This window comes from Patella vulgata, chromosome 1, assembly GCF_932274485.2.
Source record: "Patella vulgata chromosome 1, xgPatVulg1.2, whole genome shotgun sequence".
NCBI classification, from domain to species: domain Eukaryota; kingdom Metazoa; phylum Mollusca; class Gastropoda; family Patellidae; genus Patella; species Patella vulgata.
In genome coordinates, this window is record NC_065879.2 from 76470791 (window position 1) to 76488473 (window position 17683).

At 35.9% G+C, this 17683-nt stretch overlaps 2 protein-coding genes across 2 annotated transcripts in view; both read right to left on the minus strand.

Moving 5' to 3' along the window:
- Positions 1-19: 19 nt before the first annotated feature.
- LOC126808888 (lysine-specific histone demethylase 2-like) lies at positions 20-17664 on the minus strand. Its single transcript, XM_050533933.2, has 10 exons — positions 17643-17664; positions 15306-15477; positions 14494-14552; positions 10682-10894; positions 9938-10009; positions 9257-9373; positions 5203-5328; positions 3260-3385; positions 1707-1859; positions 20-989 (listed from the first exon to the last, which is right to left on the minus strand). Exons 2-10 carry the CDS (start codon positions 15433-15435, stop codon positions 876-878), a joined length of 1110 nt encoding a protein of 369 aa, XP_050389890.1. The 5' UTR covers positions 15436-15477; positions 17643-17664; the 3' UTR covers positions 20-875.
- Positions 17009-17683, minus strand: part of LOC126808887 (lysine-specific histone demethylase 1B-like) — a 37845-nt gene continuing 37170 nt past the window's right edge. The window contains exon 11 of the mRNA XM_050533932.2: positions 17009-17484. Coding sequence (XP_050389889.1) covers positions 17473-17484 — 12 coding nt within the window. The 3' untranslated portion in view covers positions 17009-17472. The remainder of the gene's footprint in view (positions 17485-17683) is intronic.

Consider the following 17683-nt stretch of genomic DNA (forward strand, 5'->3'; position numbering starts at 1 on the left):
AAATGAAACTTTGTGTAACTACATTTGTATTGCTTTTTTATTCTATATTAAATTATGTACAGTTTTTAATAGTAAATTAAGCTTTTCAAATTTCACATTTTTCCAATGCATATAAACCCTTCGAACTTCCACAGTTTCTCACAGTTTTAGGCTTTGTGTTACTACATTTGTATTGCTATTTTATTCTATATCAAATTATTTACAGTTTTTAACAGTAAATTAAGCTTTCCAAATTTCACATTTTCCCAATACATATAAACAGTTTTTCACACATTCACAAGTTTGCATCAGTTAAAAATTCCACTTTTCACTGCACATGAAGAATAAATGTATTCAGATTTCCACTGTTTTCTGTGTAATTTTCACATTTTCTGTATTAATCAATTGTTTTGTACATTGCATCTTGGCTGAAAATTTCACCATTATCTATGCGAACAAATACAGTAGTTGACTGTTTTCAGTAATAGTATTATACACTTTTTCAATATTACAATATTTTTAATATACAATATTTCAACCAGAATGGGTCTTTTTCCAAATGTCACTATTTTTTCTGTGAAAGAATACAATATTTCACTATTTTCGATGAAACAGTGTCTGTGCTTAAATTTTCACCATTTAGTACGTGAAAGAATTTTATTTTGGTCTAAATTTTACAGTATTTCTCTGTTTCAACCAGAATGGGTCTTTTCCCAAATGTCACTATTTTTTCTGTGAAAGAATACAATATTTCACTGTATTTTGATGAAAAAATGTCTGTGCTTAAATTTTCACCATTTACTATGTGAAAGAATTTTATTTTGGTCTCAAATTTACAGATTCCAATATAAATGAAAAAACTAAGTACCACTATCTAACACCTTGAATTGTCTGCATTATGTATCGACCTGCGTTATTTCACTTGTTAGAGACAAAATTATTTTATTGGCCTCTCGTATACCACTTAAATAAGCACCAGTTACAGATTGTGGAAACTGTTTATTAGTTGCCTGCAAAATAAGAATATGAACATATAAATAATTAATAAAACCATTAACTGTAATAAAACAGTAATCAACTAAAAATGGCTAGACCCCTTTGACATGGGTCCAAATAAAATTGTTGAATTCCCTGTATTTTATAAGCTGACTAGCGTTTGACCTGGCGCTGCACTGGTTTTGCCTGTAACATCCGAAACCAGAAGTGGTTGTCCATCGCCACCAAAGCTATGTTACTCCCTAGTCCGCGTTACGCCAGTACACCAAATTTCAGCCTTGGGACAGCCCTAGTGCAGCCGCAAACCCTGAACAGACAGACAGACAACAGTCATAAATATTGGTATTGATTTGCTTTGTGGGATAGCAGTCTGTCTTTGCTTAAATTTGATAGCATATAGCAGAGATGGCTTCATCACTAATTAAAATAACACATTATATCAATCAAATTCAATGATTTATTTTGTCCTACTATAAGCATTACTTGTACAAGTATACATACATGTGCCTAGTTTATTTTATTCAATGTTGGTTGAAGGAAAGAGAAAAGTGTTGCCATGGAACAATATTTTATACACATTACAAACTGCCAAAACCCATGCGGTTCTGCAGGTGACCCTACTCTTTCTCATCGTATGATCTGAAGTCAGCCAGTTAGACAATTCAACCAACCCTCAAAGCAAGAACGAGAATAATTCATATTCAGAAATTCACGAGTGAAAAACTACAAACCTCTCCTGCAAAGTAAATTTTATCGTTGACATCTTCTGCCATGTCGTCATACAGACTGCCGTCACTGCCAACGGGCATATAACTATATGCCATGCCAGCGAAAGGATCACTATCCCAATGTGTAACTAGATAATTCACTGGGTCAGGTATCGTCTGAAACAAAATGTAAGCAGATTATTTTGTGTGTGGCAGTTACTTGTTTAGCTCTTAGCGCCGTCTGCTCTACCAAACAGTCAAGGGTGAAAACTTGAGCTTTTGTCTCATCCTTGTTAGCCCAACAGACATCAATTTGATTAAAACACAGATCCTATTTCGTTTTGTTTTTACAGTTCAAAATTTTGTTTTACTTGTCTTCACAACACTAGGATCTGGAAGGGTTGTTATATTACCGGTGTTTTGGTTCAAGTGAGTGATAAGCCAATGAAACGGTCTGTTACGGAGACTTCTTGATGTGCCATGCATGAACTGTGGGTAAACCACTAGAAACGTCAATGCTTATTGATTAATCAATGTCTGATGTCATAGGGTCAAAAGAAGCTCGTACGACCCCCTGACACGACCTTCGAGTACAACTTCATGTAGTGTAGATCTTCATGTAGTGTAGGCCATCGAAAGCATAAAAAAAAGTAACGAAACATAGATCTATATTTTAATCAGATTGAACAGACACCATAACTAACAATTCATGATAGTTTGTCTTGGCCCACACTAGGATTTGAACAATGACGATTCCAGTGTCCTCACCGATGAACTACCCTGGTCCCGTATCTTGACTCCCTATTAAGTCTATGCAGCAGTAATAGGTAAATGGTCAGGACACTGGACTAAAACGTCCTTGGTTCCATTCTGTCTTGGAAGAGAAAAACATAATAATTAATTGTAAGACGTCCGTCTGTGGCACAGACAAAAAAGGTGTGCTTTGTAGTTTGGGTGGGACAAAAAAAAGAGATCCACCTGTGTACATATCGGTGTGCACATTAAAGAACCGTTAACAGTCGGAAAAAAAGGAGAGCAGGTGGAAACGTATGGCACATGTAACCATAATCATATATTTGTCTCAAAAATACTGAAGGAATATTAAACCCTATTCAATTCCAATCTATAAACTCCAATAAAAAAACAATAAAATTATTTCATTTCTTGGGGATTGCAAATTCTATGACACTCCATTTTTTTTTTATTAAAACAGAAAGATTTGGGTTGAGGCAGTTAAACTATATTTTATTTAACACAACAAACTTGAACAAGACTGTGTAAAAGTTGAATAGTTTAATTAAGGAAGCATTGCAGGTGATAGCCCTTCATCAAGTCCATCTAGATTTACTAATTATAATATGAACCAAAACACAAATACAAAATAATCAATAAATAACATTAATATCTAAGGCTACATAAAAAAAATTATATGTTTCTTAGACAACTGTTTGATGAGCGTGAATTTCCTTTTTCTAAAATACTAATCCAATTGTAACAGACAACAGTAGGCCTATTAATAAAGAGGCAACTGTGTCTAAGAAACATAATATTATTGCTGGCCTTATTAAGACACATACCTGAGCAGGAAAGAGAGATTTGAGTGTATTTAAACAGAGATTAACAACTTCTTTATCAGTTTTATCTTTAATTAGATTTAACGCCTCACCTGAGACATTAGTCACTAATATACCACTATCGCTTGTCTGTAATAACAAATAGTCACAGGTAAATAATTTTCATGTAAAACACAGTTGACCATAATAGCCCATTTTGAGTTTAAAGGGACTATCCCTTATTTGAACAGAGTCTCAAAAATAAAAGTCTGAGTATGTATGAAATTTAAACACCAAAATATAGAGGAATGGTGTATTGACAGTATCTCAAAATTTCAGCTCAAAATATTAAGTCATTTGGACGTGACCGTCAAAACTGCTTATCCGGACACGTAACCCTTTTAAGATTTTGGGTCAATTTTTTCGTTGGGAGACCTGATAATCGATTCCCGTTCATTGAGAGGTCTATACGGTGAATGACTCAAATGCTGTACTTGATATTGAAAGGTAAATTTCACCTACACATTATTTTTATACAAAAAATGTCTGGTTTTATCTAGACACCTCATAATACAGCTTGGGACACCCGTCTCCATTTCCAGATGAAGACTGAGGGGTTTCAGTTATTTGAAAACTTATCACAAATATTGAGTTAGTTGCTCGGCCCTTAGGTAAAGGATTTTAAGGGATTTTAAAACCAAATTAAACAGTTTTATTCTCCCAAAAAAATATAGGGATTAGCCCTTTAATTTATAGCACATTTTGAGTTTAATTTACCATAATAGCCCATTTGAGTTTAATTTATCATAATATACCATTTTTGAGTTTAATTTACCATAATAGACCATTTTGAGTTTAATTTACCATAACAGCTCATTTTGAGTTTAATTTAATATATACTGTACACAAAATGTTCAAATCTGAGACAAATTCATTCCTAAGAAAACAAGTACAAGAATACTATGGTAGGGTGACCCACCATAAATAAATATCTCCATATATCTCCACAATTACGCCACAATATTTATATATATATGCCAAGCCTCAAATCAGTTTCACACAATTATAGTCACTAAATAAACGATCATGTTGTACTTAATAAGTTATGACCATTAATCATGTATAAATAATAGACTGAAAACTGGTTCCAAGAGTCGTCCATAACATCCAGACACTTTTGAGTAAAAGATAGGTTACATGCCCTTGTTTTGAAATTAGTATCGCTTAACCAGTCTATCTACCATTCTACGTCTGATTGACAGGTCGGGATAATCAAGACTACTTTTTTACAAAACATAAGAGAAAGCTAGAACAAGAAATTGAATTTAGAAATAAGCACGTTAGGTAGCTCAACGATCGTTTTAAGAAGCTTGTAAAAGTAAAAAGAAACTACTGCTAGTATCATGTTCCTGTCTAACCCGAGTGATTCAGAGATATTATTTGTACTAAACCAAATGATGCCGCTCTTAACGGTACAGTTAATGATAAAGCGATTTAAAAAATGAAACGAACGTAATTTCTAAATCTGCTGTAATAACCAAGAAGCTTAATTTTACTGCTATTCAAAATTGTCAACAATAAATTTTTTACGGCTGTAATAGTTGATAGATTTGTAGAGAAATGCACGTGCCATGGCTATTTATAGTATCATACTGTCAGAAAGTTGGTCTCGGCATGGCGAATGTGCACGCTTCAGTGGTAGTCTCGAACTATCAGCGGTGGACTGTATTTCTGTGAGTACATGGGTCACCCTAACTATGGACCAAGAACCGAGCAAGGTGTCTTCGCTCTCATCTTTGAATTGTGACATTGTATCAAAAATGGAACTCGGTAAATCGGTACGCAATTGTTCAGGAGAAAGCATGACTAGTTTAATGTCGATAGAAGAGCTTCAAGCGCAAGCAGCACCCCCCCCCCATTAAAATGGAAACGATATATAATTCTAAATAAGATATATTAATTCTTACTGAGGTAGATATATCATAAAATACATTAAATAATCCACGCTGTTTCTCTTCAGCTGGCACATGACCAAAAAAATCATCTTCATCTGTTTTACTCTTCCAGAATTTCTTATTAAACTGTAATGCTACCTGAATAAGCGAAAAAAAAACAAAATAAATATTCAGGAAAAGAAATGGAGAAAGACAGACAGAGAAAAAGAAAGATAAATCATGAAATGGAATGAGGTTTAACGGACTACTGTTCTGCTCTGCAGGGGCGTACATAACGATTTTGTTTGGGGGGGGGGGGGTAGACAAAATGCGACCGACTGATGCCCATACCCCTAGTACGAGTGACGCAGTCAGGAGCGAGTTTTGTAGGGGCCCTGTGCAGAAGCGGATCTAGATAGGGGGGGGGGGGGGTCCAAATCTAGGGCGCCACCCCAGCCACAATTCCACCCCACAATGAATGTCAACAAAATACTGGCTATAACATTCCGGTAGAACATAGGTGGTATTGTATAATTATATAGTTGTTTGCCGATCGATGTCTCGCTGGAAAGCAGTTTTATTTAAGTTGACATAAAGTTTATGTCATATATGATTGTGCCTATAACACTGAGCAACCTTCCGGTAGAACATAGGTGGTATTGTATAATTATATAGTAGTTTGCCGATCGATGTCTCGCTGGAAAGCAGTTTTATTTAAGTTGACATAAAGTTTATGTCATATATGATTGTGCCTATAACACTGAGCAACCTGAGAAAATTTTGAAATATTGAGACAATATCTTGGCATTTGAGGTCATTGCTTGGAGAAATTCTTGTAGAAGAGAGGACCAGAAATGTGAGTCAATTAGACAAAATCTCGAGATCTGCCCCTGTCAATTCCGCCTGTTTTGCAAGAGTTGACAGAACTTTTGTATAGCCTGACGCCCCACGACCCACACACCAGTGCCAGTGGTACTACTAGGCAGATCAGTATAACCGTGAATATGATAGCGCTGAGACAGTATAAGACAACAGAGGAGTGGAAAAATGATGTTATAATGGAATCGAGTGCCGCAGGCACGAACAAATTTCAGATGTGTAACCGAGCTTTTAATTTTTGGGACTGGGCCTGACAATTTTATTCAATGTCATGGCAAATGGATCCAAATTCTCGTTAACGAGAGGATAAGAAATGGGACAGAATCTTGAGGCCTATCTGTCAATGTCGCCTGTTTTGTGAGAGTAGAACTAACAATTCTACAGTCTTTTGAACCACGACTCACTCACTAGTGGTACTACTAACTGGGCGATTCACTGTAACTGTGAATATGATAGTGATGAGATAGTATAAGACAGAGAAGGAGTTGAAGAATGATGGCATAATGGAATTGAGCGCCGATATGTAACTGAGCTTTTAATTTTTGAGGACTGGGCCTGAGGGCACTTTACCTCAATGGGGCGCTTACTTGGTCTCTGAAATGCCCTGGACTTTGGGGAGAGATTTTGCAGAATTCTGATGGTCAGAAAACACCCCATTAATTCATTTAGTCTGAGACCGACTGCAGTGAGCACTTTTTTTTGAGACCGACTATTTTTTTGCCATGGGGTGAAAAACATTTTTTTCAAACATGATAAGTTGACAAGGTTATTTTATACTAAAGTTTTGCGTGAGTAGAGTGACGTGTGCAGTGAGCACTTATTTTGATACCGACTGCTCATATCTTACGACCGACTGGACTGATTTTGCGACTGACTAGTATTTGGGATCTATTTTGGCATTATTTGTTTACCTCATTAATTCATTAAGACGGAGATGCATAGTTTTGAGACCGACTGCAGTGACTGCACTTATTTTGAGACCGACTATTTTTCTACCTGGGGGAAATTTTGTTCTTAGACCTACATACTCACAACAGAATAAGAGTGAAACACATCATTTTTTCAAACATGATAAGTTGACAAGGTTATTTTATACTAAAGTTTTGCACGAGTAGCGTGACGTGTGCAGTGAGCAATTATTTTGATACCGACTGCTCTTATTTTGCGACTGACTGCACTGGTTTTGCGACCGACTATTTTTTTTCCTGGGGGCCACCCCCCCACATTTACGCCCCTGCTGCTCTGACTGGACTATGAAGACAGGCATATGCCATACAGTATGCTATGAGGGAAATTTTGCCTGGACAGGAAAGCTATGGCTTAATCTTATATCAAATTCCAACTGCCAAGGGATCTTTTAAATGCATGCAGATGTGTACATGGGTCCTCAGATTTTCGTATCATCTGAACAACTAGACAGCTGTCCTTGTCAGGCTCTCCATACTGCATCAATGACAAGGGGAAACCACGCCGAAAAATCTTGATAAACTATGTCGGTCAACACCAGGAGTGAAACCGCGACCTCCAGACTAGCGAGCCAGAGCCTAAGCCACTTAGCCACCGTGGCTCCCAAGAGATAAATCAGGTTTATAGTTGACTTAACACACCTAGGAACTTATAATATGTGGTATATTTTCAGGTTTTTTGGAGTGGGTAGAAATAGAAGCAGCAGAAAAATATAGATATGAATAGAATGGAGTTCACTGTTTTGATAATTCATTCTTGAGGTCATTTTGAGATTAACAAATGTAATGAAATGAAATGGGGTTAACGTCCTACTGTTCTGCTTGAAACTGGGTTAATGAAGACGGGCATACGCCATACAGTGTGCTTTGAGGAAAATTTTGCCCGGACAGCGGCACAATATGGCCTACTCCTATATCGAATTCCAACTGCCAAGGGATCTTTTATGTGCACTCAAATGTGTACATGGGACCTTGGTTTTTCGTATCATCCGAACGACTTGACAGCTGTCCAGGTCAGGCCAAAATTAACAAACAATTCTAGTACCAAATAAAGCATAAAATAAAACAAATACTTTAAATCATACTTCTTGTTGTTTTTTGTTTTTTTCATTATTATTCTTTTTGATGTAAGGAATTAGCTAATGAAATAGTCAGTTTTATCAAGATTTACATGAGCTGTGCTCTGGATTAAGGAAAGTATACAGGGAGGCAGGGCTCTATAAAAGTTGAGTGTGCCTGCGCACACACTTGAAAATGTACCTGCAGGGTCATACTGAAACACAGGGATGTAGCCAGGATTTGGTGAATGGTGTAAAAATATATTTGGCGAGCAGAGCGAGTAAAAAAAAATTTTGGGAGGGGGGCGTGGTCTTTTATGAAAATTAAACCCTTCTTGGTGTATTTTCAGAGCATCTGCTGCCTTTTGTATTTGGTTCAGTGCAAATCAAATTTCCATTTATATATTCAAATTTTACCAAAACACGTTGTATTATTTGACTTGTTTGTAAAGTTGTTGTACGTGTCTCACGAATATTATCATTATTAATATTACGGTGGAATGAGAATCAGGTCAGGCAGAAACTGAGAAAGTTCTCATCGTCCTCCTAGTCCTACTCTCGGGCCGTAGCAAATCCACGGTCAACACAGGTAAGAAATATCGTGAAAATTTGCAGGCACGTGTTGGACAATTACGACATTCAAACCTTTAACATTGGAGTGCCGTAAATTGGTCTGGGTGACCTATTTACGGCAAATAAACAAATATAAAGACCGTAGAATAATTGTAAAATGAATAGACCTAGGCCTACACATCTTCTAAGTATAAATAAACAAAATACCAATACATCTTTCTTTAAACTAATTTGGGATGATAGGGTCTACTACGGCACACAAAAATAAATTATGCCGTGACAGAAATGGTTTACGTACCATGGCTTTGCCGTTTAATTGCCGTGGACGTGGTAAATTTGGAGCGCCGAGTTTGTGTACAGAGAAGGACAAAGGGGTTTAAATACAACTGGGCCACTTTTTTTGATTTTTTCTTTGTGCTGGGCGGCAGAAAATAATGCCGGGCGACATCTGAAAAATGTGCCTGCAAACATTATTTTTAAAGCAAATGTGCCTGCGCAGCCGTGCGCATGTGCGCAGAAATATCAATGCGTGCAGGGAGGAGTTGACAAAATAAAATATAGATAGTTTTCGCAATTCGATTGTCAATGATTTAGTTTAAATAAAAGTAATACCTTTTCTAGAGAGCCTGCTCCTAGTGAAGTTATAGCTTGTATCTTTTTTTCTGGTAATGTTGGCGTAAATTGTATAGTTTGTTTCTTTAATAAGGCTAATGGCACTGTTACCAGTACCTGAAAACAGAGTATAATGATTATAAAGATGAAAATGAATATAAAAGATGTAATTCTAGGTTAAAACATAAAAAAAACATAGACAAGGGCAACATGTCATGTCACTAGTTGAAAATTTTTTTTGTCATTAACTCATGAAATTTCAAGGTTTTTTTTTTTTTGAAAAAATCCAACTTCTGTGAACTCTGTAAAAGCTATAGCAGTCTAAATGTGAACAGAAAATGTAACTCGCAAAACATGTGAAAATTAGGATTCTCGAACGCCATACAGCGTGCAATGAGGGAAATTTTGCCCAGGCAGCGGCACTACGGCCTACTCTTATATCGAATTCCAACAACTGTCATGGGATCTTTTACGTGCACACCAATGTGTACACGGGACCTCGGTTTTTCGTCCCATCCGAACGACTAGACAGCTGTCCTTGTCAGGCCCTCCGTCCTGCATCACTGACAAGGGTGAACCGCGCCAGAAAATCTGTTGTCACTGGTATTCAGACGATGATTAAAACAAAGTTAGTTGATAGAAATAAGAATTAGATGATGGAGAAATCAGTGTAAGTCTAACCTTATGAGCAGTGTAAGTTTTATCTGTTGTTTTAACAGCTATTAGATCATCACTATAATCTACTCCTAAAACCTGAAATATATAAATTAAATATACAAGTACTGCTAGATATATGAAATCAGGCGCTCATGTTATTCAAGCAGTTTGGGTATTGGATTCTCAAACAGAATGTACCAGGTCTGAATCCAGGCCTGGACAGTGATAAACTTTCAGGATAATTTATGTCTGGCCTTCAGATGTTGTTAGGTGTGGTGCCCGCAAGTGTGACTAGTTGTTTGGGTGGGACTAAAAATCAACGTCCATCATGTACACTTTGGTATGCATGTAAAAAACAATTGACAGCTGGAAATTGAATAAAAGTGTGGTAGGCAGAAACACGGCTAGGTGTGGTGCCTGCAAGTGTGACTAGTTGTTTGTATGGTGCTAAAAACTGACGTCAATCATGTCTACAGTGACATGCATGTAAAATAACCGTTGACAGTTGGAAATTGAGTAAAAGTGTGTGGAATCGAGACTATCCTGGCAAGATTCTTACAGATCCGTTTCACCCATATGATCTATCCATTTCAAAATATAAGGACAATTATCATAGATATTTTTGAAGATTGATTTTTATATTGAATCAAGCCCTATTTATCAAATAAAAATACATTAAAATATTTAGACAAAAAATTTTGGGTAGTCTTCCCCCTTAATCAAGGACAGCAACTCTGAGAGGAATTTTGGGAAGTAAACATCACAAACCTGAGTATTTAAGTAGAGATCTATGTTTTCACTCATTCGCTTCACAACCTGTGAGTAGCCATCTTTCATTAAGACTGCATCACCCGAAAACTGAGGTAGAGATTCGTTGTGGTCCCAATTTAAAGCAGAAACTTTGGACAAGGAGGCACCACATGCATACTCCAAATTTCCCAAATGGAACTGTAGAACTTGTTCTTCTTCCTTTGGAAAAAACTAAAAGTCATTTTGTGGTTTAATAAACACAAACAAGCAAGCAAGCCACATGACATGAAAGAGGATAGAATAACAAATAGATTGGAATTAATACATACAAAATACAAATAGCATGAGAGAGAGAGAGAGAGAGAGAGAGAGAAAGAGAGAGAGCTGTTATGTGATGATGGTGATAAGCCATAAGACAAAGAGAGATGATGTCAGCAACTATTCAATGCAACCAGCTCATTTTGGGAGTAACAAATAACACTGGTTAATTAGGGTTGAAAGCAGTGTCCCTATTTCAAATTTTTCTTGTCAGACATTTTTACTGAAAATAAAGGGGTGTAACTCTTATCGCTAGTTAAGCAGGCGGATTCAGCAGCTGCCAGGCAGGATACACCCACATTTTGCAAGAGATGGTTAGAGCACAAAATCGATTTTTCGTACAATCCAGGGCCATAATTCAGGAAGTTACGATCCGATATGTGCGAAGATCTTTGGGTTATAAAGATATATTTCAAGTTTCATCAAAAACGGATCAAAATTGTAACTCCTAGAGGGTCTGCAACCTTGATATACGAGGGGTGGCCATTTTGTCCGAAATTCGAACTCAACCATCATTAGAATGTAACAGTGATATATTCAAACATTTTTTTTAAATCGGATAAAAATTGTTACCTCCAGAGTTACTGCAAACATATTGTGGACGGGGTCGACGACAATATACGTCCACATGAAAATGTGGGCATATAAAAATCACTTGTAAACCTAGTCGGAGCTTTGGAAAATACTGTAAAACATGTCCGGAATATACGGGCGAAATAGCATCAATGGTTGAAAGACCATTATCGAATTCCTGTGTAACTACCCGAGAAATACAAACTTTGAGTTTCCAAATTCCATTCTCTGCAAGTACCTAGATAACCTTGTCAAAGTTATCAAGTCACTCATATAATTAAATGAAATGAAATGAAATGGGGTTTAACGTCCTACTGTTCTGCTCCTATACTGGGCTAATGGAGACGGGCATACGCCATACAGTGTGCTATGAGGAAAATTTTGCCCGGGCAGCGGCACTATCGCCTACTCTTATATTGAATTCCAACTGCCAAGGGATCTTTTACGTGCATTCCAATGTTTACACAGGACCTAGGTTTTTCGTATCATCCGAAGGACTAGACAGCTGTCCTTGTCAGGCCCTCCGTCCTGCATCACTGACAAGGGGAAACCACGTCGAAAAATCAGGATGAACTTTCTCGGCCAATGCAGGGATCGAACACCCGACCTCCAGGCTAGCGGGCCAGCGCCTTACCCACCTAGCCACCGTGGCTCCATATAATTAAATAAATAAATCTCCCAAATGATTTATGTGACCCAGGATAAACAAATCTATTTTCAATTCAAACATGCTAAATATGGTGCAATACAGAGAATAACAAATATTAAAGAACACAATAACAAAAGTGGTTAAGTGTTATTACAATAGCTACATGCAGTTTCAGAAAATATGATTATCAAGTCATCATATTTTATATTTTGGGATCTAAAAGTATTTTCAGGCGACTTGGGAGGTCCGAAATTGCCACATGCCGAGTTGGACACAACAAGATTTAGAGTTAGGGGATGGCAAAACCAGAATTTTGAAAAGCAGCTTGAAAACAGACAACACTCAAGGGTACACTAAAGTCAATATGGCTACCAGTTCTATTGACAGTCACATCCTTTGCATACGCTTTAGCTTATTTTTCAAATCCACACCAATTCTCGACACCAATTTCACAAAGATTACATCGCTTACAATCGAGTGATGCTCATAGAAAAACATTCCACTTGTAATATAGTCATTTTCATGCATGTTGATTTCACTACAACAGGATTACCCGTGATAGAACAGATCAAAGAATAAAACTGCACGTAGCCACTATTTCGACACATGTTATCTACAGATGTTCAGACTATCTGACGCCTCAAATAACCCAACATTGAAAGAAAGCATGCAGTGTCCACCTTACAACAGGTTAAATTGATTTATGATTTATTTTATAGTTTATCACACAGTTTAGACCACAATGTGTTACGATTTGCATTTTGGTATTCTAAATTGATTCTTATTCAGAATTCTTACATTTGGAGTTGTTTAGTTCCATTTCGTGTACGGGAATTAAATCAAGGATTGGTTTTAAATTAATTATGGTTTTGAAATAATATCAATCTAATTTGTCTTATTTAAAAGGGGCTCTTGCGCAATTTAGTTGATTATTGGGTAATACGTAGAGTCCATGATGTATTTTGGCGAGTGATTCAGCTGTCAAAATGTAATTATAAAATACCTTTTTATAAAGAAGATAAATGATGTTAGAAATCATAAACTAACAAACAATATGAGGAAACTTTATTACAAAAACATTGGTGAACTAATCTAAAATTATAACGGAAATTAACCAACAATACTTTACTACAAAAACATCGGTGAACTAATCTAAAATCATAACGGAAATTAACTAACAATACTTTACTACAAAAAAATCGGTGAACTGACCTAAAATCTAAAATTATAACGCCAATTAACAAACAATACAAAAATACAGCAGTGAAGTAATCTCGGTCATGATCGGTGATCAACAAAAGTCGACGAGTAAAACTTATTTATTCCATACATTATTGGTTATTTAACAATAAGTAAGTCTTTAACCGTTTATTTAACGATTTCAAGTACAACTCAGTTAATTATAATAACAAGGGGGATGAAACAGCCCGGGATGAAACAACCCGATAAAAAAATAGGTTGGGATGAAACAGCCCGAGGTGAAACGGTTGTGGGATGAACTAACCCGCACCCAAATTTTCAACATATCCCCTCTCTTTTCATTATCTATTTTTTAGTTATTATAGGGAGATCTGTCAGCTCTTTATCTAATTTTACATAATCCCCCTTTAACATAGGTTTTGATTGATTGTTACACATATTATGGTTTCCTGCCAAGTTTACCTACATAAAAATTTTTAATATTTATCACAGGGAAAAAAAGGTTTGCAGAAACACAGCAAGCATGTGCAATAATTAAAGACAAATCCATTTAAAATCTGTTCTGAAATGTTAAAGCTATTGAATTGAAAATAGTACAAGTAGTTAGAAAATGTAATAAACAAGGGCAAACTAGTGAGGCAAATGTTTTAAACATCATTTACCAAGAAACTATAAAAATTATAGAGAAAAACTCTCTGGATTAAGGGTTATCATTAAAGAACAAGCAGTCCGAAAATGAGACATTCATCTTTATTATTATCAGAGATATTGTGTACTTACATTTTTTATGCTTTTTCCAAAAAAATGTGTTACCTTGTCAACTTTTTTTCCCTTTTTTTTAATGTTAGTTTTCCCTTGTTTATTACATTTCCTAACTACTTGTGCCATTTTCGATTCAATAGCTTTAGAATTTCAGAAAACATTTTTCGGGTAGCCTCTCCCCTTAAGTTACCAAACTATGAACTTGTGCTCAAGCAAAATATTCTCTTATGCAGTCGGGACATTAGTTGTAGTCCAAAATCCTGCTTTCCTTCGATTGAATTGAATCAATAGAGTTACTCCCCCTGCCCCCATAAAAAAGGTAACTCACCTCTGTAAAAGGAAGTTGAGATTCTTCTTTAAACTGTTCATGCATTTCAAAAAATTTATCTACAATTAACAAATTAAAAAAAAAAAAACACCATTATCTATTTCTTCAGACAAAAAAAAAGTTTATAATACCAGTCTCACTTTGCACATCGTCGACGAACACGGAAGGTTGATGTTGGCAATTAGTTCTTTAAATATATTTTTGACATTAAATATATTTTTGACATTAAATATATTTTTGCTTGTGTTGTTCTGTGCTGCACTATCTAAAATTCTAAAACTTCTATATTTCAACACAGCTGGTGTGGTGATGATTAACAGAAGCCTCGGTTCATGTTGTGATGCCGAAATCTTGTGGACAATGGATGGAGAGAGAGAGAAATGGGGTTTAACGTCCACTCGACACAAACTAGGTCATTTCGGGACTAACATATGGTTTAATTTTATTTCAATAATTCGCTTGCGCGTAGGGGTCTTTAGCAGTGGGAGGAAACCGGAGAAAACCCACAAGGTTGGACAGGCGACCCTACTCCATGTCACGTACAACCGGGGATTCGAAACCACGCCAGTTGACTCAATGACAGGCCTTATGATACAGCACGCACATGCTAACCATTCGGCCATCCAACCCCCCTACAATGGATGGATGGATGGACAGCGGTGACTACAACATTTGACAACACTTGACTCCAGGCATTTAAAAATACAAAACTTTGAAATCAATTCTGGCATTCTAGATTGAATACATTTGTGACTAATATTGTTGTCTGTTTTATTGTGAGAAGTATTGAATATATAGTGACAAATTATTACCTAATAAATTAATGTCATGAGAAAGTTCCTTTGTTTGTCTCCATTCGGCTATGACATCCAGCATGGCGTTAAAATGGAAATCTATTCGTCTATCCACTAAAGGATCTACCAATTTACCACGATGATCCATTAAATTACAATGTTCTTTAATTACTTTAGTACCAAGTCCAGCCTAAAAACAAAAATACAATTATCAAACAATACCGAACAATGATTGAGCATTTCGAAAAGTGGTCGTAAGTTTTATTGATTCAGCAAAATATTAATAGGCAACTTTTCATTTTGAAAGGATTCTTCTTTATGACAAGATGAAAAGAAAAACCATCTCAAATACTATAGAGTGTTTTAAAGTTTTAGTAGCAAGGACAACAACTGTGTAAAATTGAATTGCAACTCTGAATATCTATGAAAAAGCTCATAAACTCTGACCCGATTAGCATTTACCTGAATTGTGAATGGACAGACGAACAGGTGTGATGACAATACACCAACAACTGAATGTGAATGTTTGAGCAATTCATTTAATAAAAGGAAAGCTTGGTTTCATCAATGCAATATTTGATCATATTGAGACTGACATGCTGTTATCTCTATTGTATGGTCACATGTGCAATACTAGGGAAGGAGAATTGAAGTTTAACATCAAACATGAACTAAGTCATATTGGGACTAACATATGGTACAACTTTATTTCAATAATTCATTTGTGAATAGACATCTATGGTGGCCCATGGTCGCAATAGCGTTTTTTGGGTTATTTTTGTATTTCATTTAAAATAATAAAAATATTAGTACAAAAAAAAAAAAAGAAGAAACTTCGAGGTTTAGTTTCAAAGTTGTTAACTACTTTTGAAATTCAATCTCAGGGAGACCAAGTGTTTTAAAAACATTACAGAAGCCTTTTGAGGGGAGAATAGGCCTTGCGCACTAGTAGGCCGAATGGTGTCATTAAAGTCAATGACTTCAAACGTCATTATGTATGTAGGCCTAGTTCTAGTTAGACTGGATAAACTAGTCTAAATGACGCTAGGCTTCTATAGTCTATTAATTATACATTTCTATTGACTTGCATATGTATAAATACATATATCCAAGTCCATAGACGTCATGGGTGGAAAAATTGTGTTTCACGTGTTGATGTCTGTTTACCTTTTTCCTTTCGGAAGGGGAGATAACTACAAACTCGTTTCTTGTCGCTCGAGTTATGCCACATAGGATAATCGAGACACTATAGCAACAATGGGCCACGAGGTATTTCTGGTCACTCGAGTCTAATGATAGCTGTCGTAGGCTGATTTTATACTGAGTCTGGATAATCAAGACACTATTACGACGATGGGCCACGTGCAGAATTCTTTTTTTGATTTTTTCTATTTCACTTATTTTTTTTTTTTAATTAAAATGTTATTAATTTTTTTTATATAGATTTTTTTTTATTTTAAAAAGATTTTTTTTTTTTCTTAAATTCTAAAAAGATTTTTTTTTCTTTTTAATTTAAAAAGATTTTTTTTTCTTTTTAATTTAAAAAGATTTTTTTTTTCTTTTTAATTTAAAAAGATTTTTTTTTTATTTTGTAAAACAAAAGAAAAAAAAAATGTTTCTTTTTTTTTACTTTTATTTTGTATGATTTTAAATGAAATACAAAAAATAACCCCAAAAACGCTATTGCGACCATGGGCCACCATAGACATCTTTAGCAGTGGTAAGAAACTGAAGGACCAAGAGAAAACTAACGAGGATGGTGACTACTCCTTACTACTGGAGCCACAGTGACTTGGTAAGGTCGAATGAAATGAAATGGGATTTAACAGAACGTTCTGCTCCAACTGACTCGGTAAGGTACTGGCTTTCTAACTTGGAGGTCCTGGATGGAGGACCTGGCAAGGAACAGTGTCTAGTCATTTGGAAGGGGAGTAAAAACATGAGAGCTTGTGTTTACATGGCATGCAGGTAAAAGAAGCCAACTTAAGAGTAGACCGTAGTGCCGCTTTCTGGACAATGCCGTATGCCAATGCTCATTAACCTGACGGTGCAGAAAAGTAGGATGTTAAACCCCATCCCTTTCCACTCCTGATCACGTACATACTTGGAATCGAAACCACACCACTTGACACAATGGCAGAACTTATGATCTAAAGCACTTGACCACCCAATAGATATATGGTTATTATCTGGTAAGCTATAATAGATATATGGTTATTACCTGGTAAGCTACATGTATAATAGATATGGGATTATTATTTGGTAAGCTATAATAGATATAGGGTTATTACCTGGTATGCTATAATAGATATAGGGTTATTACCTGGTAAGCTGTAATAGATATAGGGTTATTACCTGGTAAGCTATAATTGATATAGGGTTATTACCTTGTAAGA